The 25,592-nt window shown below is 36.9% G+C and overlaps 2 protein-coding genes across 2 annotated transcripts in view; one reads left to right on the top strand and one right to left on the bottom strand.

The window, feature by feature from the left end:
• MRPL47 (mitochondrial ribosomal protein L47) overlaps positions 1–8,291 on the bottom strand; it is a 28,018-nt gene extending 19,727 nt beyond the window's left edge. Inside the window, exons 1-3 of the mRNA XM_046003445.1 lie at positions 8,166–8,291; positions 5,032–5,183; positions 4,183–4,243 (exon numbers count right to left, since the gene is read on the bottom strand). Of these exons, the coding sequence (XP_045859401.1) occupies positions 4,183–4,243; positions 5,032–5,183; positions 8,166–8,263 (311 nt within the window). The 5' untranslated portion in view covers positions 8,264–8,291. The remainder of the gene's footprint in view (positions 1–4,182; positions 4,244–5,031; positions 5,184–8,165) is intronic.
• Positions 8,292–8,369: 78 nt separating this feature from the next.
• Positions 8,370–24,855, top strand: NDUFB5 (NADH:ubiquinone oxidoreductase subunit B5). Its single transcript, XM_046001313.1, has 6 exons — positions 8,370–8,581; positions 15,845–15,933; positions 16,998–17,064; positions 18,483–18,544; positions 19,574–19,680; positions 24,602–24,855. The coding sequence occupies exons 1-6, from the start codon at positions 8,458–8,460 to the stop codon at positions 24,720–24,722; spliced, it is 570 nt and encodes a 189-aa protein (XP_045857269.1). The 5' UTR covers positions 8,370–8,457; the 3' UTR covers positions 24,723–24,855.
• Positions 24,856–25,592: the final 737 nt, after the last annotated feature.

Genomic DNA, 25,592 nt, shown 5'->3' with positions numbered 1-25,592 from the left:
CTACCAAAAAACTACTAGAATAAATGAATTTAGTAAGGTCACCAGATACAAAATCAATCTACAAAAATCTGCTGCATTTCTACATGCTAATAATGAAGCAGGAGAAAAAGAAATTAAGGAAACAATCCCATTTACAACAGCACCAAAAATAATAAGGTATTTAGGAATAAACTTAACCCGGGAGGTGAAAGATATGTACTATGAAAACTATAAAACACCAATGAAAGCAGTTGAAGACAACACATACAGAAAGATATTCCATGCTTGTGGGATTCGGAGAACAAATATTGCTCAACTGGCCATACCACCCAAAGCAATCTACAGATTTAACACAATCCCTATCAAAATACCAATAGTTCACAGCACTAGAAATAAGCAATCCTAAAATCTGCATGGAACCACAAAAGACCCCGAGCACCCAAAGCAATCTTGAAAAAGAACAATACCAGAGGTATCAGAATTCCAGGTTTCAAGTTATACTACAAAGCTGTAGTAATCAAAAGAGTATGATACTGGCACAAAAACAGGCACCTAGATCAATGCAACAGAACAGAGAGCTCAAAAATAAACATACGAAGGGCACCTGGGTGGCTCAGTCAGTTAAGCCTCTAACTCTTGGTTGGTTCAGGTCCTGATCTCAGGGTTCTGCTCTGTGCTCAGTGTGGAATCTCCTTAAGATTCTTTATCTCGCCCTCTCCCTCCCACTCTGCTCCTCCCCGCCTCACATACCTGCTCTCTCGCTCTCGCTCTCAAATAAATACAAAAAACCTTAAAAAAAAACAACAACCCACAATTATGTGGTCAGTTAATCTTCAAGAAAGGAGGCAAGATTATGCAATGGGAAAAAGACAGTCTCTTCAACAAATGGTGTTGGGAAAACTAGACAGCAACATGCAAAAGAATGAAATTGGACCACTTTCTTACACCATACATAAAAATAAACTCAAAGTGGATTAAAGGATCCTAATCAAAGTGGATTAGGATCAAAGACCTAAATGTGAGACCTGAAACCAAAAAAATCCTTGAAGAGAGCATAGGCAATAATTTCTCTATCAACCACTGCAACATTTTTCTAGATTGGTCTCCCCAGGCAAGGGAAACAAAAGCAAAAATAAGCCATTGGGAGGTGGCTGGGTGGCTCAGTCAGTTAAATATCTGACTCTTGATCTCAGCTCAGGTCTTAATCTCAGGGTTTTGAGTTCAAGCCCCATGATGGGCTCCACATTGGGTGTGGTCTACTTTTTAAAAAATAAATAAATAAAGTATTGGGACAATTCAAATACAAAGCTTCTGCACAGCAAAGGGAATAATCAAAAAAAAACAAAAAGACAGCACAGAGAATGGGAGAGGATATTTGCAAATGACATATCTGATAAAGTGTTTAGTATCTAAAATACACAAATTATTTACAGAACTCAACACCAGAAAACCCACAAATAACCAAATTTAAAAATGGACAGAAGACATGAAGAGACATTTCCCCATAGAACACACACAGATGGCCAACAGATACATGAAAAGATACTCAACATCACTCATCATCAGGGAAATGCAGATCAAAACCACAATGAGAGATCATTTCATACCTGTGAGAATGGCTAAAATAAAAACCACAAGAAGTAAGTACTGACAAGGATATGGAGAAAAAGGAACTCTTTGTGTACTGTTGGTGGGGATACAATCTGGTGCAGCCACCGTGGAAAACAGCATGAAGGTTCCTCAAAAAATTAAAACTAGAATTACTATATGATCCAATAATTTCACTACTGGGTATTTAACCAAAAAATACTGAAACAAATCAAAAAAGATATATGCACCTATTATGTTTATTTTTTTGTTTTTGTTTTTTAAAGATTTTATTTATTTATTTGACAGAGAGAGATCACAGGTAGATAGAGAGGCAGGCAGAGAGAGAGAGAGAGAGAGAGAGGGAAGCAGGCTCCCTGCTGAGCAGAGAGCCCGATGCAGGACTCGATCCCAGGACCTGAGATCATGACCTGAGCCGAAGGCAGCGGCTTAACCCACTGAGCCACCCAGGCGCCCGCACCTATATGTTTATTGAGACATTATTTACAACAGCCGAAGTATGGAAGCACCCCAACTATCCACTGATAGATGAATAAAAAAAATGTGTGTATACATGTACAACAGACATTACTCAGCCATAAAAAAGAATGAAATCTTGCCATTTGCAACAAGGATGGATCTAGAGGATATAATGCTAAGTGTGAAATAAGTCTGAGAAAGACAAATACCATATGATTTCATTCATATGTGGAATTTAAGAAACAAAACAAAGTAAAAAAAGAGACAAACAAAAAAAGTCTTAACTATAGAGAACAAACTGAAGGTTCCCAGAAGGGAGGTGGGGGATAGTGAAACAGGTGAAGGAGATTAAGAGTACACTTACAGTGACAAGCACTATGTAATATATAGAATTGTTCAATCACTATATCATACACCTGAAACTAATATAACACTTTAATTACACTGAAATTTAAATTAACAAAAAAAGATGCACCTAATAAGGAGATCATCTCCAATAGTTAGGCCTTGAGAAGTATAAACTTTAGATGGGAACTGCCAGAGAATTCTCTCGTAACCTTCCTTGTTACTCAAAAGTGGGCTTTTGACGTTCCCAACTGTTAGGCACTTTCCCTCCAAGGTAGGACATGACAACCAGGAAAGATCTTTCCTGGCACTGAAGGACAATACCACTAAATATAGAAAAACTGAGTCTTGAACACCACTGCTTTCAAGGAAATATCTTGACCAAAAGGCGGAAAGTGGGAATAAATAAAAGGAAACCTAACTAAAGTGGACTGGAGATGATGGAAGGGGTTGCTGAAACGGGGAGCCATAAAACGCCATGTCAATTATAGGAAAAAATGTCAATTACAGATCCCTACTAGAAGAATCTTCAACAGGAAAGAATCAATTAGACTCCAACAGGGAAAGACATACACTGCCATTTCCTACAAGAAACTGACCATGTCAGCAGCTCAGCCAATGAGAAACCATCTCCATGAACTTTTTGCTTTTCTCCAATAGACTTTCACTCAAAACAACCTGGCCCAACTTTCTCCATAAAATAATATTCCTTTGTTAGACTGGCCTATGGTTTTACTTCAAGAGAGCATAGGCAGTAATTTCTCTGATAGCTTGCTTGTCCTTAACTTCAATTCCATTATTCCTGAATAAACCCATTTTGCTGGTAAAATAACTATTTTTAAGATTAATAGCGAAATGGGTGAGAGGAGTGAAAAAGTACAAATTTCCAGTTATAAAATGTATAAGTCAAGGGGATGTAATGTACAGCATAGTGATTAGTTAATATTGTACTGCATATTTGAAAATACCTAGGAAAGCAGATCTTGAAAGTTCTCATCACAAGGAAAAAAAAATTTCTAACTACATGCAGTGACATATTTGAACTGTACTTAAGGTGATCATTTTACAATGCATACAAGTCTCAAATCACTAAGTTGTACCCCTGAAACTAATACAGTGTTATGTCAATTGCTCCTTAATAAAATTAAACACAAATATGTAAATAAGTAAATAAATAAATAATCTATTAAAAATGCAACCCTATCTTAAATTCTCTCAACCCTCTCTAATTCATCAGGAAAATCTACGAGAAGTATCTAGCTAAATTCCCAATTAAATGCACTCTCCAACATACTCCCCAGAGTAAATAAGCTAAAGATTACAGACCATGCATAAGGTAATAAAAAGGAGGAAGGCCTAAATGTAACAAACTCTATTTCATTAGTTTACTAAAATTGTTAGTACAAATATGCCAGTATGATTAGTAGTAGTAACAGTAAAATTTCTAAATCCTCAAATACTTGAGAACATTATTACATTTGTCTTAATGTTACTTAACCTGTCATATTTATAAAATCTATAATGGTTTTATACAGCATCCATAGTATTATAAGACAAATTACGTTACTATATTTCTTACATCAAATAGATATAACGTTTATACCTCACTGTTATACTGTTAACTGCTTCAAACACTTACACATATACATTTCTTAAGATTTTATTTTTAAGTAATCGCTATAGCCAATGTGGGGCTTGAACTTACAACCCCAAGATCAAGAGTCACATGCTCTACTGAGCCACTCTGGCACTCCTTGAACACCTACATATTAATGTACTCAGTATACTTACCAAAGTTTATGTAAATCTTCATTACTTTTATTCCTTAACTGCTGACAGGTCCATGAAGCTCCTATTAAAATTTTGAAATTCACAACATGAAATATTCTAGCTATGTGCTCTGTGGCAAATTACTTAACCTCTCTAAACCTATTTGCTTATCTATAAAATATAATAGTTTTATCACATTATAGTGTAAAACATAATTAGGATTAAATTGGCATTAAATTAGGTAACACATGAAAATATTAGTAATATGACTGGCAATAACATTAAAAAAATGTTATATTAATAATGTATTTCCAAAACTTAATGCCAAAATATCTTATATCATCATAAATTAATATTCAATTATCTCTAAAAAATGAAATCTAAAACAAACCTTAATCTCACTTCAATTAACAATTTTTTTCTTTTTTTTTTCAATTTTTTTCTTTTTTAAATATTTTATTTACTTGTTTAGAGACAGAACACATGTGTGCATGCAAGTGAAGGGACGGGCAGAGGGAGAAGAAAATCTAAAGACATTCCCAGCTGAAGAGCAGGAAGCCTGGACATGGGGCTCACTCTCTTGACCCTGAGATCATAATTTAAGCCAAAATTGGGAGTTGGATGCTCAAGAAACTGAGACACCCAGGTGCCCCTCAGTTAATAATTTCAACATATGGCTCTTCTAAACCTCTTGCCCACCTGCCGATCAACAATTAACTCTATATTACATTATCCTTTTAATTTTCTTTGACATTCCCAAAGGAAAGAAAAAAACAAAACACCTAAATGATTTCCAAGGTGCATAAATAATCCCAAAATGATAAGGAGTTCAATAAATATATTTAATATTGATCAACCCAAATATCTTACCAGATTTCACTTTTTCTTCCCCCCAATTCTTTGGGTCATCAAAAAATTCTTCCAGTCCTTTCCTTGACAATGTAGTGTGAAGTAATCTACACTGGTGAAAAGATGTGATATTTGGTATGTTCTTAGACAAAAGACTAGGAGAAAACCTGCAACTGAACATATATAAACAAGTGATTAAAGTTTTACAACATTTGGATTTTATAAGCAATAACTGGAATCATTTCCTCATCTATAATGTTAAGAAAATTACTCAGAGTTTCTGCACAAGAAACAAACATAAAATGTTTTAGAAATTATTTTCAGCACTGCATTACAGATGTTGCTACTCTTTAATTTCACAGGTTAATATATTCACATGATTTGGAGGTAATATACTGATATAACTATATTTTCATTTATTTTTTTTTAAGATTTTATTTATTCATTGGACAGATAGATAGCAAGAGAGGGAGCACAAGCAGGGAGAGTGGGAGAGGGAGAAGCAGACTTCCCGTCAAGCAGGGAGCCCAATGCGGGGCTCAATCCCAGGACCCTGAGCTGAAGGCAGACGCTTAACAACTGAGCCACCCTGGTGCCCCCTATTTTTTATTTTTTAAGTAGGCTCCAACATGGGGTTTAAACTCATGCTCTAAAGACTAAGCCAGTCAGCGCCCCCACTGATACAATTATATTTCAAAGTAACATTTTTAGGCCTTTCATACATTGCTAGTGGTTCTATGAACAGATAAGGACATTATGAAGGTTAATTTTGCAACACAGATCACAAACTTCCATGCTTCCCCCTTCAATCCAATAATTCCTCATATAGAAATTTCAACTAAAAATACTATAGCTGGAAACTGATAAGTAAAAATGTCTATTAAAGCATTATATGTGATATCCAAAAGTTGATGATAATGTAGGTATGCAACCAGGAAATGGTTAAAAAATTAATTGTGCGGCTGTGGTTTTTTAATTTATTTGAGAGAGACAGTGTGTGCATGCACATATGTACTTGTGCAGGGGAAGAGGCAGAGGGAGACAGAAAATCTCAAGATGCCTTCATACTGAGTGTGGAGCCTGCGAGTGGGGAGAGGCAGCTCAATCCCACAACCCTACCATCATGACCTGAGCAGAAATCAAGAGTTGGACACTCAACAGACTGAGCCACCTAGGTGCCTCAATTACTGTTCATTTCTAGGACATTACTGTACAGTAATTTAAAAATCATGTGGTTTTTGTTTTTTAAGATTTGTCAGAGAGAGAGAGAGACACACACACACACACAGAGCACATGCAGGGGGAACGGTAGGCAGAGGGAGAAGCAGGCCCCCACTGAGCAAGGAGCCCAACGGAATCGATCCCAGAACCCTGGGATCATGACCTGAGCCGATGGCAGACACTTAACTGACTGAGGCACCCAGATGTCCCTAAGAATCATATTTTTAAAGAATATTTAATAACCTGGTGAAATCACTGAAAACACAATAGCAAATTACATCACACGTATTGTATTCCTTCCAAAAAAAGTTAACCTGTATCTAAACACAAGGATGCAATCAGACAAATCCAATTGGAGGGATAATCTAAAAAGAGGCTGATTTTATAAAAAATGTCCTGGATTAAAGATAACGAAGGAGACATAACACCTAATGTAATCAGTGATTGTTGATTGGACCCTGAATAAAAAATTAAGAAAAAAAGAAAAAGAAATTAGCAAGATATTGACGACATTTCAATTTGGACTGTATGCTAGATAAAAGAACAGTAATTGTAGTATATTGATACTACATTCTCTAGCATGATCACTGTAGTACTGTAGTTAAGATAGTGCTCTTGTTCTTAGGAGATATATGCTGAAGTGTCATGATGTTTGCAATTCTGACATGCCTCAAATAGCTCAGAAAAAAATATAAAGGCATGGATATACAGAGACATAGAAAATGTGACAAAATTGCTAAGGATTGCTTAATAAAGATGAAGAGCATATGGTTATTTTTTGTCTACTCTTACAACTTTTCTGTCGGTTTGAAGTTTTTAAAAATAAAAAGTTGGAGAAACAAGAATAAAGCACAAAACCGCATATATGAAAATACGATTCTGGCTTTATTCTAAAATTCCATGTGTATGTGTATATACACATTGCATGTATATATATGCAAAATTTAAAAGAATACAAAATCTTTATGTACGAGTGGCAAAAATTATTATTACTTCCTTCAAAACACTTTGTCTTATTTTCCAAAGTGTCTGCAAATGAACAGGTATTCATTAATAAAAATCTAAGTTTATTTTGAAGAAAAAAGGATGAGGAAGAGACAATTGATCAGTTTGTTACCTTTATCAAGTTACTACCTTTGAGCCTCTACAAAATGCAAAAAAAAAAAAAAATTATCTCTAAGGAAAGCGTAAGCAATAATATTGTAGCACATAACAGACGCTCATTATTGTGCTGGATTCAAGGGCAAGTACATTACTTCCTTTCAAGTCGGGCGATGGGCTCCATCACCAGAGGAGTCTGGAACCTACTTAAAATAAATAAATAAAATAATAGTTTTTAAAAATCCGACATACCCAACTATGTATAAAATTCAACTCATTACACATAAAAGCCAAAATAAATGAGGAAATCATACACCATAAACTCTAGTCCGTCTGTCTAGAAAACAAACTCTTTCCAGAAATAATGAACATATGCAGGATGTTTCTTTTTCACACCTGCAGGGCTACTTTCCGTTCATTTGAGTTTCATTTATCCACTGAACATTATTAAACAATCTCTTTGTGATAGATTCTGGAATTACAAAGGCCCCCTTCTTTTTCATTCATCCAAACCTCGCTCCGTTCCGTAACCAAAAACTCTTCAGTGCAAGTCACCCAGCCAAACGGGATGCGTCTGCACCTTTAGGTTTAATTCAACAAATACTGGGTATCCAGAGACCCCCATGGACTGCGTGGTCTTCAGTAAATGACAACAAAATGAGAAAAGAACGGAAATGTCGGAGGTGGGCGACTCTTCTAAGGTCATTCCCTCCTCACGCTAGTGGTTTTGGTCTCATCCATCCGCACGACCTCTCAGCGGTTTTCAGTATCTCGGCGGCCAAACAAGACCTACAGCCAAAGAGGAGAACAAGCCTACTCCTCACATCACTTACCCTGTGCTAGCTAGGGCCTGAGGACTTATAAGCGACCTGGAAAGCTTTAGGCCGGTTAAGACTTTTCGGCAAAGAACGCCGAAACTGGCCGCAGCCATATTTCCACAGACGGAAGCCCACTGCTTTTTCTGCCATGACGTCACCTCCGGCGTTTTACGCCGACCGGATGGAGAAAACAGAAATAGGCTTTGCCCTCACTCAACATGGCCACCTTCCGCCTTCGCCCTGGTTCATAAATTGGCTCTTTCGGCTCCCGTTACTCCTCCCGGTTTGTCAACTGCCCGTAGTAGCCATGGCGGCCATGAGCTTATTGCAGCGGGTTTCGGTCACTGCAGTGGCTGCTCTCTCCGGCCGCCGGCTTGGTACTCGGCTCGGATTCGGGGGCTTCCTCACCCGTGGCTTTCCGAAGACTGTCGGTGGGTGCCAGCTTTGGGAGAAAGCGCGCTCAGGGGATGTGGGTTGAGAGATGGAGAACTCTTCCCGGGTGACCTTGGTGAGATCTGGGAGAAATTGAGGGCCTGGGGCTTGAGAGAAGAGACGGAGCGTGGTCTTTGTGAGAAGACAAGGGTTTTCCTGAAGTAATCAGAGCGTTCGCGTTTCAGTTGTTAATTAGCATTTTGTGAAGCACTTTGCCTCTCAGCCATTCCATTTGGTGCTAATTTGCGGATGAAGTGGGGGTTAAAAGGGGATAGAGCTGAGACCTATGTTTCTCAGACCAGATTCTTTGCATATTCCACCCACATCACGTACTAGTCCCACAAAATTGGAAGTCACGTTGCCCAGGAGCCCACCGATGCTAAGTAATAGATACGCAGGTGGAGAGGCTCAGGGCTCACTCATTTAAGTAGGCACAGTGCCTTCACGATATTTTTAGGGTCCTTGGGAATGTTTTAATTTATATTTCTTTTAAAACCAAAGGGAAAAAAAAAGCCCTATGTTTTTAGGGTTAATGTTAATGATATGTGGTAATGAATCCAGCCTGGATTGTATTCGTTTGATATCAACAGAGTCATAAAATAATAAGTTCTAATAACTTCTTAGAAAGGAAGGGGCTCATGCAGGAAAAGTCGCTAGGTCCAGGAAGGTCATGGTAAGGCAAATTGGAGCTTCTTGGAGACTGTGTATTGACTTATAGGAGAATGAATAATCGTAATAACAAAGCCTCAGATGCCTTGTATTCAATCTAATTCTTTCAAAGACTCTGCAAAGTACGTACAATGTTATTATCCCCATTTTACTAATGAAGGAACTGTGACTTCGTTTATTACAAAAATAATGCAGTACTGCATCAAATTTAATAATAGTAGCTAACATTTATTGAATACCTATGTGCCATGTACCATCCTAAGATTTTAAATGTATTAATTCATTTAATGCTCTTGGTAAAAAAATATACCGTAAGCTATCTGCCCTATGCAATACAAGCAGGTAGAAAGGAAGTGAAGCCAAAAAGGTCTCCGCCCCCAAAATATCTTTCTGTTTACGCTTTTTCTTCTTCCAGTTTAATTTGAGTTATGTCACTTCACATGATGAAGCATTACACAGAGACTCGTTGCAAAAATCATGGGAAGAACCAGTGGTATTGAACAAATTTCCAGCAGAAATTTGAACCTGTTAAAAAACTACACGTGCAAACATTGTTTGATAAATTCTGTTTGTAAGCCATTTCTGATTGCAAATACCCTCTTCAAATACCTGCTGGGGATAGTATTTAATCATGCTTGCTGGAGATAAACTCAGGTAAAATCTCATTCCCAAATCCTCTTTATACATTATTGCCCATTCATGGAATTCTGGAAGGATCTATAATCTACACCCTTTCCACTGGGAGCAGGAAAGGATCTAATAGCTGTGCTAGAGTTACTGTGTTTGAGCCTCATACCTGCTTTCCAAGGTATTTTGCAGGTGGTCTCATCTCTCACCATAGAATGAAAGGTTTTAATCTATTACTGCTGATGTCTGCTCCTATGAGACTGTAAGATCCAGCAGTGAAGAGAACCTTGCCTTGTTTTGTGTTGCCTGGAGCTAGACTGCCTACGTTCAAATCCTGGCTTCAGAGTTTAGTAGCTGTATGGTTTTGGTTCATCATATCTTGGAAGCCAAGTGGAAGGCAATTACTTGGATCCTACATTTCTTCATCTTTAAAAAAAAAAGAGGATGTTTATTACAACTATGCTTATATTCTGTTGACAAGAGAAATAAAATAAATCTAAACTCTTTCCTACTGACAGAATTTATAACCCTGAAATACGTTTCTGCAAAAGTTTCATCTTTTTAGAGTGTCGTTTTGAAAGGTACTTATTTTACCATAAGAACTGCTGTAAAAAAAAAAAAAAGAGGGTGATTTTTAACCTACCTCATAAGAAAGTTGTGAGAGTGAGTGGGAAAATCTACAGCACCTGGATTTAGAAGCATTAGCCTTCTACAGAGCCCTGTGGCCACCCCTTTCTTAAACATCTGGTACTGTCCCGTTATCTTCATTCACTGTCATTGAAAACCTTAATCAGGAGGTAAGTAGATACAAGTATTCTATTTTATTAAATTATTTATTGTCTTATATCAAAGGATTCGAGAAATAAGCTTAAGTTCTTCCCTCAGCTGCAGGAGCTTTAACTTGAAGACTGATGTATGCATATTATGTTTTAAAAAAACTGAGAAGAGTATTTAAATGATTATATAAACAAAAGAGTATGGAGTTAATTCAGACATAGAAGGTGAGACATTTTAACTAGATTCTGGATAGTTTTAAAAGTGCAATTGGCAGAAAAGTAGAGGATGTATTTTCTTTTTAAGATTTTATTTATTTATTTGACACAGAGAGAGATATCACAGGTAAGCAGAGAGGCAGACAGAGAGAGGGGGAAGCAGGCTCCCTGCTAAGCAGAGAGCCCAATGTGGGGCTCAATCCCAGGACATTGAGATCATGATCTGGGCTGAAGGCAGAGGCCCAACCCACTGAGCCACCCAGGTGCCCCGAGGATGTATTTTCTGATAGATCTGAATGTGGGGCTCTTGGGATAGGTAAATGTTGAGAGAAAAGGCTAAAGAACAAGAAGTTGGGGTTAAATTGGAGGAGTGGAAGGACTGAATATGAAACCAAAGTATCTTAACTCTTGTAGGCTGTAGAGAGAGAATGTTTTAGCAGGAGAGCAACATCAGTAGTGTTTTGGGAAGATGCTTCTGAATATAGGTTGGCTTCTAAGCGGGTGCTAATTACTTTAGCCAGAGAGTGAGGTGAAGACGGCATGGAAAGAAATACAAAATTTGAATCTTAGAATCAAGAGGCCTTGCCAGCTGATGAGCATGGTGTGGGTGCAAGGAAGATGAGTGAGATTTTTATCCAGGATAATTGAGTTGCTGGAGTCATTAACTGGGAATAGTCCGAGAATGAGAAAAAGAAAATGGCCAATTTTCTATTGTTGTCACGAAGACACAAAATCTGCCTTATCTTATTTGTTCCTCACAAATACCACAGTTGTCAAAAACATAACTTTCCTGAGGTTACTTGCATTTAAAAAAATTAGTTATTGAGTGGCACCTGGGTGGCTCAGTGGGTTAAAGCCTCTGCCTTCGGCTCAGGTCATGATCCCAGGGTCCTGGGATCGAGCCCCGTGTCAGGCTCTCTGCTCAGCAGGGAGCCTGCTTCCTCCTCTCTCTCTACCTGCTTCTCTGCCTACTTGTGATCTCCGTCTGTCAAATAAATAAAATCTTTAAAAAAAAATTAGTTATTGAAACTTTAGTTTCATAAAGCTAAATGAAAACCTAGTTGAGAAATTTCAGGCTTTAGAGAATGGTAGAAGATATGTATTTTGGTGGAAGGAGAATCTGAGTTCCAGAAATCCTGGCAGTCACCTGGTTGTAAGCAGTGTTCACCCTAATATTTTTAGATTGTAAGCAGATAGCCTTACTACATCAACAACAAATCATGAAGGTTTAGAATATTTGAAAAGAGTTTAGTGCTACGAAGTATACTTTAGAACAGCTAATAGTAATAATAGTTATTTACCACATTTAATTCCAAAAATAATTGTTGTTTAACAGTAGGGTAATTATATGTAAAGAAAGCAAGCAATTCACTTTCCTAACTGCATTAATATTGCTAGAATGCAACCAGACCAAGCATTCTTCCATAGTTTTTGTTTGTTACATTTTCCATATCTATGAATAGTGTTTTTCATAATCAGTTGTCCTTAAAACATGCAGAGTGTCATCCATCTCACTTTCTGTGGAGTATGTGTGTTTGTGTGTGTGTGTGTGTGTGTGTCTTTCTCTCTGCCTGTCTCCCAGATTGAAAAGGAAAATGGGAGGACACTATCTCTTCTGAGTAGATTTACTTTCAGAAGGCAAGGAAGTATCCTGACTAACATTTAATTTACTTAAGAAATGTAAATTCAACAGTATTTATGGGACACCTTCCATGTGGCAGACACTAAAGGTACTGGAGATAAAGTACTGAATAATCTAGTCCTTCACCTGATGGACTTTAACAAAATAATCAGGCTTAAAAAAAAAAAAATCAGGCCTTGGGGAAAAAAAATCAGGCCTAGTGTGTATTGTTCTAAGGGAACTAATCAAATGATGTTAAGGAGGATAAGTGGGAGGCCAGCTTTAAATAGGGTAGCCAGAGGAGACCTCTTCGAGGAGGTTACATTTGATCTTGACCCTGAAGCATGAGGTGTGGAGGTAACTATTCAAGAAGCCTGTGGAAAACCTTTCGGAAAAGAGGAAAGTAAGTCCAAAAACGAAGTCCAAAAAAAGAGTTCTTGGAGTTGGAAGGGAATCATTCAGACTGATAAAGTCCAATGGTATGCCCTTTTGTTCTAAAACAGGCCATATGTTCAGATTCTTTGAGGAAAAGGACCTTAGAAATCCTCTGGGCCAACCCCAGAGTATCCTTGTTGCATCCTATTGTTGATATTGAATAACTCCATAAAGGGGAACTGGAGATACAGTCCAATTTTATTTTGAACCAGTAAAATCGTTATAAATTTGTTCCTTGTATTAAGCTGAAAATTTTTCTTTCACACAATGATCCTGGTTCTTCCTTTCAGGCCAACACAGACGTAAAAGCCCTTTGTCATGGGACAGCCCTTTAGCTATTTAAAGACATTTATCTGGTTTCTACCCAGACTTCTTTTTTGTAGGCCAATCAGTTTCAGTTCTTTAAGGTTCACTGTATCAGTTTCCAGGTTGTTTGCCATCCTGGTTGCTAAAATTGGAGTGTCCTCCAGATTGTTTCTCTAAAACAGTGTGCTCTGGGATGGATACACTTCTGCAGATGTGGTTAGGAGATGGGGGTGGGTGCTCCTCCTGTTTTGACCCTATGCTTCTAGTACATAAGATTAGGATTGAACTGTCTTTGGCGTTCTTGGTAACCACATCACATCAATGACTCTTCTTAAATCTGTGAGCAACTTTCAGAGGATGCAGTCAGGAACTTCCACTTACTCTATTTATCCTTTTAGAATCAGCCTTTTGTAAATGTGTATGAAGAAGCAAGATGGGACTGGGGAGGGAGACAAACCATAAGACACTCTTAATCTCAGGAAATAAACTGAGGATTGCTGGGGGGTGGGGGGGGTGGGAGGGTGGGAGGGATGGGGTGGCTAGGTTATGGAAATTGGGGACGGTATGTGCTATGGTGAGTGTTGTGAATTGTGTAAGACTAATGATTCAGACCTGTACTCTGGAAGCAAATAATACATTATATGTTAATAAAATTTTAAAAAATGAGTATGAAGACTTTTGGGATTCCACTTCATCATCAGTGTAGTGATCACTCTGGTAGTAGTAGCTTTGTGTCATCAGGAATGTCATTTTCACCTCATCTAGGCCATGTATAGAAGTCTTGACCTCTCAGGGCTGTGGAGAGAGTCTTTTGGCAGGTTACTGAATTAAGTAACCAGCACCTTTGGGTGTAATCAATCAATCAGTTACCCCTTACAAATTCACCTAAATTGCTATTTCGCTCAGCTTATGATGCACCTTCTTCGTACTCCCCCATCCTCACCATCCTGTGTAAATAGGAACTCCTGGGCCTGTTTTTTCCCTGATATTGCATCCTGTTTCTTCTCTGTTTTGTCCTTACAGATGTCTAATTATGTTTATTTGTTTCTCCCAGCAGGATCTATATCCCTTTGAGACTGTAGGTCTAGCGTAGGACCTCTACATAGTAGGCACTTAGATATTTATTTAATTAATGAGTGGTTTATACTGTTATCCAGCCCTTTTTTCCCCACCTAGTCCACAGAGAATTCCATTGTATCTTTCAAATTGTTTTCTGAAATACATAATTACTTTGTCACATTCTCTTGTTATTTTAGAAGCCTTAATAGTATGAATTGTACCCAGTAAATTCATGCCAGCTTCTAATTCTTTTATGAATTAACCTCCTAAATTCATTACAAGCTGCTATAGATGATGCCAAAATTAAGAATACAGTTCCTGTATTCTTTTTTTTTTTTTTTTTTGGATTTTATTTATTTATTTGACAGATCACAAGCAGGCAGAGAGAGGAGGAAGCAGGCTCCCTGCTGAGCAGAGAGCCTGATGTGGGGCCCCATCCCAGAACCCTGAGATCATGACCTGAGTGGAAGGCAGAGGCTTAACCCACTGAGCCACCCAGGCGCCCCACAGTTCCTGTATTCTTAACTTCAAGACGTTTATATTTCAGTGGGAACAGTGAAAGCAAGTGTGAATATCACTAGAATATACAGCAGTTGAAAGGTGGAGATCTCACATGCTTGGAAAGAGGGTTGGTTTCTTGGAGGATAAAATGTCATCTGGGCCTGAAGAATAGATTTCAGGAGAGGAGAGGGCATTCCAGACATTTAAGCTTGACAAAGGATACAAATCTTTATGAGCTCTGTGATGACTGAAATTCCTTTAATGGAAAGTAGTTTTTATCCCACAGTGACTCTCACGTGAAATTTCCTTGAATACAGTTACACTCAGCAGAAACAGTAACTTCAGTTTCCCAGTAACAATAAGATCCTTTCCTGCTTTCAGCAGAAAGGGCTTACAGTGTTTGCAGTGGTCCTTCCAGACACCCAAGAAAGGGAAATCATGTAGAAAAAAGATCAGGAGTGAAATTTTGCCTCAGTTTATCTCCCATGAGAGTTGATTACATACCATCTGAGTGAGAATATGAACAGGATGATACTCACAATCAGAAACGTATTACTGAGTGATTTTATCGAGATATGTTAGAGTGTTTACTTTTGAACAAGTTCAAATTCCTGCTGGATATGTTGAATAAATGTCTTTCTATCTAGTTTGCTGTGAGCTCCTAATGTATGTTGCCTCATCATGTGACATGACACAATTTAAATTAAGTTTACTTACTTAATAGCTGTAGCAAATATTTATTGTGGAGGTAAACAAAGATAAGTAGCCTGCCAAGAGTATCTGACCTTCTTGCCTGCAATGGAAACAAATTCAAACAATGGTTTAGATATTTCTTTAATGTTGAAAAATGGAGAGAACTATAGTTTACAACAGTATACCAGTCTCTGTTTAAAGATATCTACTCTGCCTTTAGTACTCAAATAAAAATACATATTTTTATCTTAATCCACATTAAACATTTATGCATGTATATTTTCTTATAACCTGCTTTGATCTCAGAATATAACAGTATAACTTGAGCCTTGTATAACAGGGTGGTTTATTATTTCCAGCTCCTGTGCGACATAGTGGAGGCCATGGGAAAAGACTATTTATCATCAAACCATCTGCATTCTATGACAAGCGTTTTTTGAGTTTAATGGTGAGTTAAAAATTTTGCTGAACTAAACTCTTTACATACAAATAGGAATGTGGGGGTTTTTTTTGTCTATTTAGAGAACATCTTTCATTTTAAAAAGATGTTATTTTGTAAACTCATATTTCTTTTCTCAATCGATACTGAGATTTTGTAGTAATGTCTGATTTGTTCCTGAATTTCTTTTTAAATTAGTGAACCTTTACTTCTTCATAAAAAGGACTCATAGGCATTAGAGGTAAAATTTGAGCCATTCCCGTATTCTTAAGATTGTGGGGTTTTGAAATATAATCTGTGTTCCCTTGCACATGCACACACACACACACCAAAATCTATAAATTATAGAACTTTGAAAATGTATTTGCTTGGGGATAGTTATCTGTCTTACTTAAATATTCTTTAAATTACCAGGGAACTCACTGAAAGACTTCTTTAAATAAGTAACTCCATTATTTTGGGTTATAATTTTTTATTTCTGTATTGTTCAGGAACATTGGTTTCAGAGAATCAAGTGGGCTACTGGTTGTTATTTGTATTTCAAGGCTCTATAAGGAAAAGTAGAGTCTTGGAAGATGGAAGAGTGTCTGGACTCTGCCACTGTTCCTTCAGCTGTGACCATTTGAGCAATGGCTGCCCTCTAGACCTCTTGCTTGCCCTTTGTGCTTAATGTCCCTCTTCATCCTCATTGTTGAGCTCCCACATTTCTTGTCATCACCAACTCAAACCCTACAGTGGCTGAAATCACTCAGATGTTTTTACAAAAACTTCTATAAAGTTCTACAAAAACTTCGAACTATTATTACGTTGTGTCAACCAAAAAATGAAAAACCACTTAAATAGATACGGTATTATATAATTCATCCTTACTTTTCTCTTTCATTTTTAGTGCCAAACATAGGCATCTAGAAGTTAGAGTAAAAGAAAATCTCAGAAGTAATTTGGTATCACATCTCCAGTATGGCCAGTTTATTTTATAGGCAATGTAAGGAAATAAAAATGGTAGACAGTTTGAGAGTGGGGAAAGAGAGTTAGGAAATGGTTATTTGAAAACCATTTTTTAATCTCAACAGAAATTCTACATTTTGTTGACTGGGATTCCAGTAGCCATTGGCATAACTCTGGTGAATATATTCATTGGTAAGTACCTCTCTGACTGAACTGGTAAAATTTTAAAACCTCTGTACATTAATAACAGGTTACGGATATTATAAAGAAAATTATTTGTTTTTTAATCTTTTTTTTAAGATTTTATTTATTTATTTGACAGAGAGAGGGAACACAAACTGGGGAGTGGCAGGCACTGCTGAGCAGGGAGCCTGATGCAGGACTCGATCCCAGGACCCTGGGATCATGACCTGAGCCGAAGGCAGAGGCTTTAACCCACTGAGCCACCCAGGTGCCCCCTACAATGTTTTTTTAACATTTTTTTTTCCCTCCATAAACCTTTAAGGTCATCAACTCTGTAGAGGCTACAAAAGGCTTCAGAAAGCCTTGATTTCCTCCTCCTCATTATTTCTCCAAACGAGCTTTGACAAATCTGAATAAGGAAAATAGAAAGAGACAGAGGTGGAAGAGAGGCTGAGTGATGGAAGAATTTTTTTTATCCGTCTTGAAACACATAAAATTATAATCTTCTAAATAAAAAAGAATGAAACTGTGAAAGACAACTAGCATTAGGTTTCCATGGGAAATTCTGCCCAAAGTACTTCTAACATCTTGAATTCTAAAATGCTTTGCCTAGTAGTGATAGGAAAAACCAGAAGGAATGTGTTCTTTATTATATTTTGTTATACTATATAAAAACAAAGTTTGAAACTCTTATATAATGTCTATAGGCAATGCCTTACATATAGAAGATATCTAAAAATATCTAATGAATGAAATGATTTTCAATCACATTAAAGTGATTAAAATACAGTCGCTCCTTGATCCTTGAATAGTGTCAGGGTGTCAACCCCCTGCTCAGTCAAAAATCACATGTAATTTTTGACTCCCTGCAAAACTTTACTAATAGTGGATTAACACATACTTTGAATGTTTTTTAAATTATATAGTATATTCTTATTAATAGAGTAAGCTAGAGAGGGGCACCTAGGTGGCTCAGTTGGCTAAGTGTCCACCTTTTGGTTTCAGATCAGGTCATGATTTCATGGTTGTAAGATCCAGCCCCACATCAGGCTTGGCCACTCCCCAGCAAAGAGTCTGCTTCTCTCCTCCCTCTTTCTCTGCCGCTCCTCACCTATGCATATGTTCTATCTCTCAGATAAATAAAATTAAATGAAAAAATAAAGTAAGCTAGAGAACAAATGTTACTAAGAAAATTTTAAGGAAGAGAAAATACATTTACAGTACTATACAGTAGAAAAATCCATGTGTAAGTAGACCCATGCCATTCAAACTCATGTTGTTCAAGGGTCAGCTGTGTTTTAATCTTCATTGGTACAAACAGAAGTTCCTTTAAAATCACAAGAAGTTGGTTTCTTACTTAAATGGGGAAGAATTAATATTACAAACTCCTGACACTAAAATTGGACATCACTGTTTTCTCTTATTAGGTGAAGCTGAGTTAGCAGAGATTCCAGAAGGCTATATCCCAGAACACTGGGAATATTTCAAGGTGGGTATTGAAAGTTACTTTCTGTTAGGTGTCTTGTCGGTGCACTGATTAATGTCTTAATTTAGCAATTATGATACTGTTTTATATTCAGTTTTTGATAGCAAGTAGATGATACATTTTGTCCTAACTTTTTACAAGCAACTTCTTTTGGTAATTTTCTGTGTTTTATTACTTTAATCTTCGTGGTTTTTTTGAAAAGAATGACTCTGTAGTGTGTTCTTATCCTAGCAGAGTAACAGTCAGCATTTATCCTCAGTTCAATGCCCAAGGAAAGATGTTACCTGTGCTAATGATTTATTGAGCATCTGCTGTGTAGCAGGCACTGTGGTAGCATTTTGCAAATACTCTCTTATTTCATGTGAAATGTGCTATTATTATTCCCAATTCAGAGGTGAAGAGACTAAGGCTTGAAAGAGGATAAGTGACCTGTCCAAGAAGTAGGGCCAGTATTGGAACCTAAGTAGGCATGGCCCGACAGCCCATACTGTTAGTCATTTTACTATGCTATCACTGCTACTAAAACCTGAAGTTAAGTCTGTTACTTGTCTTTATAAGTATTGTAGTAAGATGGCCTTGATTAAATACTATCGTGTTTTATTACCTGAATGAACTGTATTTCAGAAAAGAAATGTATCATTATCGCACCTTAAGGCAGGCCATACAGAAAAAAGGAGTGCTGAGAGAAGGAGCTTCAGTTTTTGATTGCCAAACTCTGGGTTTGGTTCCTAAATCTGCCACTTAAGGTACTCCGTGTAGTATAATGGCAAAAGCACAGGTTTTGGAGTTAGACAGACCTGGTTTGTGTCCAGATGCTGGCATTTATTACCTGTATAACATTGTGCAAGTTGCTTGTCTATAAAATGGGGACAAAAATAGTATCCATGTAATGGATTAAAGTTATTTAAAGTACATATAAAGTAGTTGGCCTTTAGTAAGTATTACTGGTTTACCTGAGATGGCTATTTTAAAGAATAGGAAACTGGAAGAGCAAAGTACTGTTCACAAAAATAAACAAATTTTCTCTTGTAGCATCCTATATCAAGATGGATTGCCCGAACTTTCTTTGATAGCCCTGAAAAGAATTATGAAAAAACAATGGCTATCCTTCAGATTGAAGCTGAGAAGGCTGACTTACGGTAAAAAAAAAAAAAAAAGAGGGGTGGAACAAGGAAGAAAATCCTTTTTTACTGTTGCAAGCCATGAGAAAAAATTTAATAAACTATATCAGCACAGGATGCTCCATTTAAAAGGTAAAGACAGGGAGAGAATAGCTTGTTTGGAGTGGAGTTTATAAGTTGGAGACTGAGAGATTATTAGTTGATAATATCTGTCAAAATAAAAGGAATTCTTTTTTAAAATATCCCACTCTTAAGTGCAAGGCAGCCCTCCCCTCCCTCTGCCCCATTCCCCAGTTTCCTTTCCTCTACTACCTAGTCTCATATTTAAAAGTGACTACTATTTAGTTATTTCTTACATCTGTTGCTAAAAAAAAACAACTGTGCATTAAAAATACACTAGTATTTTTATTTATAAGTATTAACACATACTTATCATTTATTGATGTAGATGGAACTGGAGGGTATTATGCTGAGCGAAGTAAGTCAATCAGAGAAAGACAATTATCACACAGTTTCACTCATATATGGAATATAAGAAACAGTGCAGAGGACCATAAGTGAAGGGAGGGAAAACTGAATGGGAAGTCATCAGAGAGGGAGAAGAACCGTGAGAGACACTTAACTATAGGGAACAAACTGGGGGCTGCTGGAGGTGAGGTTGATAGGAGGATGGGATAATTGGGTGATGGACATTAAGGACAGCATGTGATTTGATGAGCCCTGGGTGTTATATGCAACTGATGAATTTTTGAACACTACATCTGAAAGTATGATGTACTGTATGTTGGCTAATTGAATTTGAATAAAAAAATTAAAATATATTAACACAGATAGAATCCTCTTATAAACACTGTTCTGCACCCTGTCTTCATTTCTCTTAAATATATCTTGGTGATCTTTCTATAATAGTATATACCCCATTCGTTTCAATGGCTGGTCATATATTTCGCTGGATGGATGTGCCTTAATTTTTTTGACCAGTCCCATGTTGTTGGTACTTAGGTTCTTTCCAAGTTTTTTGATAATGTACATAGTGCTATGGTGAATATCCTCATATGTAGATTTCTGCATATTTATTTAGTGTATCTGAAATATAAATTCCTAGCAGTGGCACTGATAAACCAAATGTTATATGTTTAAAAATTTTTTTTTAAGATTTTATTTATTTATTTGACAGACAGAGATCACAAGTAGGCAGAGAGGCAGGCAGAAAGAGAGGAAGGGAAGCAGGGTCCCTGCCGAGCAGAGAGCCCGATGCAGGACTCATCCCAGTACCCTGGGACCATGACCTGAGCTGAAGGCAGAGGCTTTAACCCACTGAGCCACCCAGGCGCCCCTGTTTTAAATTTTAGATAGATATTGCCAAACTCTTTTCCAAAAAGTTGTACCAGTTGTTTTTTCTGCCACAAATACGTAACAATTTCTGTTTTTCATACCCTTCCCTATAAACGGAATTTATCAAACCTAAACATTTTGCTGATAAGATAGTTGAAAATGTTATCTCGTTATTTCAATTTTGTATTTTTTTGTAGGGTTGAGTATTTTTTCATATATTTATTGGTTATTTGTATTTGTTCTCCTGTAAATTGCCCATTTTTCTACTAATTTATACATTTAACTAAAATATCTCTTTTGGGTTTTGTTGCAATTATGTTTCCCTAACTTGTCATTTGTCTTTTAATGGTGTAGAATTTTTTTGCAACCAAAGTGTTTTTATGTTTCAGATAACAAAACTATAATAGTGGCTAATCTGTTTCTGAACATTACTATGTAGTAGTGTTTTAATTACTTTATATTTACTCATTTGATTATTGTCAGGTTGTCAGTCTTTAGCTTTTGGGATTTTATGTCATGCATAGGTCTCTGATGGTGGTTAAATAAGCAAATATATAAGTCCAGATTATTATTTTAAATGTTCACTCATGTTTCCTTTTGCTGCTTTTAAATGTGATCCTGTTTGAGTTTTATCTTAGTGTTTGTGAGGTTTACATACAGACACATGTACCCATTAAGTTTGGTGGGTTTTTGACAAAGGTGAGTAGCTGTGTAACTACCACAGTCAAGGTCATTTCTGACCTACTGAGCCTCATTGCTCTCCTTTCCAGTCATTCCTCATCCCCTGCTCCTGGCCCCAGTCCACCATTGATCTGCTTTCTGTTTATTCTCTTTTAAACTTTATAGTTTATAAAAATTGTTACTATATTTTAAAATATTTAAATGATTAAAGGAACATATGAAGAGCCCGTTTTCTATATTTATAATTACACGTGTATATATAGTTACTATATGGAATTGTTAAGTATTTAAGAGCTTGCAACAGCAACATTGTTCATACTTCGTAACATTTGACTTTTTTGACCTTCAAACATATACCTTTGAGTTCCAATTAAAAGACAGATCCCCTGGGCGCCTGGGTGGCTCAGTGGGTTAAAGCCTCTGCCTACGGCTCAGGTCATGATCTCAGGGTCCTGGGATCGAGCCCTGCATCGGGCTCTCTGCTCAGCAGGGAGTCTGCTTCCTCCTCTCTCTGCCTGCCTCTCTGCCTGCGTGTGCTCTCTGTCTGTCAAATAAATAAATAAAATCTTAAAAAAAAAAAAAAAGACAGATCATAGAGGTGCAGGGGTGACTCAGTGGGTTAAAGCCTCTGCCTTTAGCTCAGGTCATGATCCCAGGGTCCTGGGATAGAGCCCCACATCGGGTTCTCTGCTCAGCAGGGAGCCTGCTTTCTCCTCTCTCTCTCTCTGCCTGCCTCTCTGCCTACTTGTGATCTGTCTCTCTGTCAAATTAATAAATAAAATCTTAAAAAAAAAAAGATTCCAGAATTCCTTAGACATAATTTCCAGACAAAACAAAGTAAAAACAAAAACAAAACCCTGACTTCTATCCCCAAAGAAAAGATGCTATTGTGAGGATGGAATGAGAGTACCTACATTTTTTTAAAAGTGTATTTAGGTATTTGGAAAACTGAAGCATAAAAGAAAGATACAAAATAGAAAGGGACTTTCTCCCATAATGGCTCTCCCTAGAGATAGCTATTAATTATGACCCTCCAGGTTTTTTAATACTCTCTGCATGTGTACATCTACATAGTCACAGATGATTACTTTCTATTTTTTAATGAAATGAGAAGATGCTACACATCCTCATTTTATACCCTGCATTTTTTTTTTTATTATTATGTTAGTCACCATACAGTACATCATTAGTTTTGGTGTAGTGTTCATGATTTATTGTTTGGTGTAGTGATCCATGCAATCTGTGCCCTCCTTAATACCCATCACCAGGCTCACCCATCCCCCTACCCACCTCCCCTCTAAAACCCACAGTTTGTTTCCCAGAGTCCATAGTCTCATGGTTCATCTTCCCCTCTTTATTCCCCCCTTCATTTTTCCCTTCCTTCTTCCAATGTCCTCCATGGTATTCCTTATGTTCCACAGATAAGTGAAAGCATATGAAAATTGACTCATCTGCTTGACTTATTTAATTTAGCATAATCTCCTCCGGTCCCATCCATGTTGATGCAAAAGTTGGGTGTTCATCCTTTCTGATGGCTGAGTAATATTCCATTGTGTGTATGGACCACATCTTATTTATCCATTGGTCTGTTGAAGGGCATTTCTGCTCTTTCCACAGTTTCGCTATTGTGGATGTTGCTACTATAGACCCTGCATTTTTAATTTAACCATATATGTAGCATCTGTATTTACTATATATAGGTTTTCCTCATTCTTTTTAACAGGTGCCTAGTAGTCTCTTACAAGGGGGAAACATTAGTCATATAACCAGTCCTTTTGATGAGTATTTTAATATTTGATTTTGGATAATTACATTCTAATTTTTTAAAGATTAATTAATTAATTAATTAGCAAAGAGAGAGAGAGAGCAAGAGTGGGAACACAAGCAGGGGGAGATGGAGATGGAGAAGCAGGCTTCCCACCAAGGAGGGAGCCAGACACGGGGCTCAATCCCAGGACCCTGGGATCATGACCTGAGATGAAGGCAGCTCCTTAATGGCTGAGCCACCCAGGTACCCCTTGGATAATTACATTCTAAAGAATAGAAAAGAAAAAGGATAATATGAAGATACATAATCCTAAAAAAAAAAAAAAAGGAAAGATGTATACTCTCTTAGATAACAATCACAAAGGTTTGTAATTTCTCATAGACAGGAGATAGGGTTAGTGAGCTGGTTAAGGTTAATAAAGTGAATTATTTAACTGTGATAAATTTCCAGTCATATGAAAAATTTAATATATAGTCTATAAAAATGGAAGGAAAAAGGTTTGATGGAGAAGAGACTTTCATTTTTTATTTTATTTTTCAAGTTTTTATCTAAATTCTAGTTAACATATAGTGTAAAATTGGTTTCAGGAGTAGAATTTAGTGATTCATCACCTAGATACCACATCTAGTGCTCAACACAAGTGCACTCCTTAGTACCCATCACCCATTTAGCCCATTCCCCACCCACCTCCGCCTCCTGCAACCCTTTTTGTTCTCTATAGTAAGAGTCTCTTATGGTTTGCTTTGGAGAGGAACTATTTCAGGAGTATGTGGTCTCCAAGAGGTTTTCTAAAAGGCAGGAAGACAGGAAATGCATTACCATTATTCATGTAAAAGTGATCTGTCCAGATAAAGAGCAGGGATAAGAGGAGAAAATAGATTATCAATTCAAGTGGTGTTCTGGTGATCAAAAACAGGATTTGTTGGCTAACTACCTAAGCAAGATAATGAAAGTCAAAAATAAGTCCCAAATTTTGCTCATAGGTGCATATCAGATATATGCATACACATGGATCTATTGAGGTACATGAATACATAAATTCTTTAGATAATACTTTACACAAAAGCAAAAGACTCTCTAGTGGTTATTCTTTATGGAGATAACTTTGCAGTTGGAAATACTGGACTCACAATATTGCTATCCTGTTTGTTACAGGTTAGAGGAGCTGGAAGTGCGAAGGTTAATGCGTTCGAGAGGTGATGGTACCTGGTATCAGTATCCCACCGTTGATAAGGCACTGATTGATTATTCTCCAAAAGCAACTCCTGACAATTAACTACTTATTTCTCTAAATACAAAGTATATTCTCTTTAGGGGAAGATTAATCAGTAAATATATTCTGTATTTTTGCTCACATGATGAATAAAAGATCTTTCATTGCACTATTTCTCAGCATTGGTGCAGATTAAGACTTTTGTGTGGGATTTCATTTTTTTTTTAGCTTTATTGAGGCATAATTGATGAAATGAAGATATTTAAAGTGTACATTGTGTTGATTTGATATACATTGTGAAAGGCAGAGTAAGACTTTTGATTTGTGGATTTTGGCTTCCTTCTTTATCAATTTAAAAAACTTGGGCAAATAGGAATTTATGAACTCCTAAGGATGTGACTTTGAAAGTTTAATATTTTGTCTGATAATTGAAAGTTGGAGAAGTCTAATGATGTTAAATATCAGGAAGTACAGTAGTTTGCATACATGTCTAGATTATCCAGAGGTGATTCAGAATTTTAAATTATATAATTACTGAAATAACTAAAACATTAACATCTTAATAAACAGTTTTTCAGTGAACAAATCTCAGTTGAATATTTTCATGCTTTCTGCCTTAAAACTTTTGTCTGTCACTAAAGTGATTTTTACTGAAGGAAAATAGACAAACAATGTTACATTAGTTTCAGATGTAGTGTAGTATATTATGCTTTTTAAATGCATACACACTTGCACCTGTTTTCTTAGATGCAATCTTTTAAGATTCCTAGAGTCCTTTTTTTGTAAATAATTGAAAAGTTGCACAAGGTAAAATGATTACTGCAAAGATTATAAAATGTGAGTAATAGCTAAAATAATGGCTATCATTTATTAAGCGTTTCCTGTCTGCTGAGCACTGTGTTAAATGATCGTATTTTTTCACAGTAATTTCAG

This window comes from Meles meles, chromosome 4 (genome assembly GCF_922984935.1).
Source record: "Meles meles chromosome 4, mMelMel3.1 paternal haplotype, whole genome shotgun sequence".
NCBI lineage: Eukaryota > Metazoa > Chordata > Mammalia > Carnivora > Mustelidae > Meles > Meles meles.
Note: the sequence above shows the minus strand (reverse complement) of the source record. Positions and strands in the feature narration are given on the sequence as shown.

What these genes read in the sequence shown, in the direction of transcription:
- NDUFB5 (XM_046001313.1), top strand. Translation starts at nt 8,458, where the DNA reads ATGGCGGCCATGAGCTTATTGCAGCGGGTTTCGGTCACTGCAGTGGCT. An exon ending in TGGCTTTCCGAAGACTGTCG is followed by an intron (nt 8,582 to 15,844) that starts GTGGGTGCCAGC and finishes TATTATTTCCAG; the next exon opens with CTCCTGTGCGACATAGTGGA. An exon ending in AGCGTTTTTTGAGTTTAATG is followed by an intron (nt 15,934 to 16,997) that starts GTGAGTTAAAAA and finishes TAATCTCAACAG; the next exon opens with AAATTCTACATTTTGTTGAC.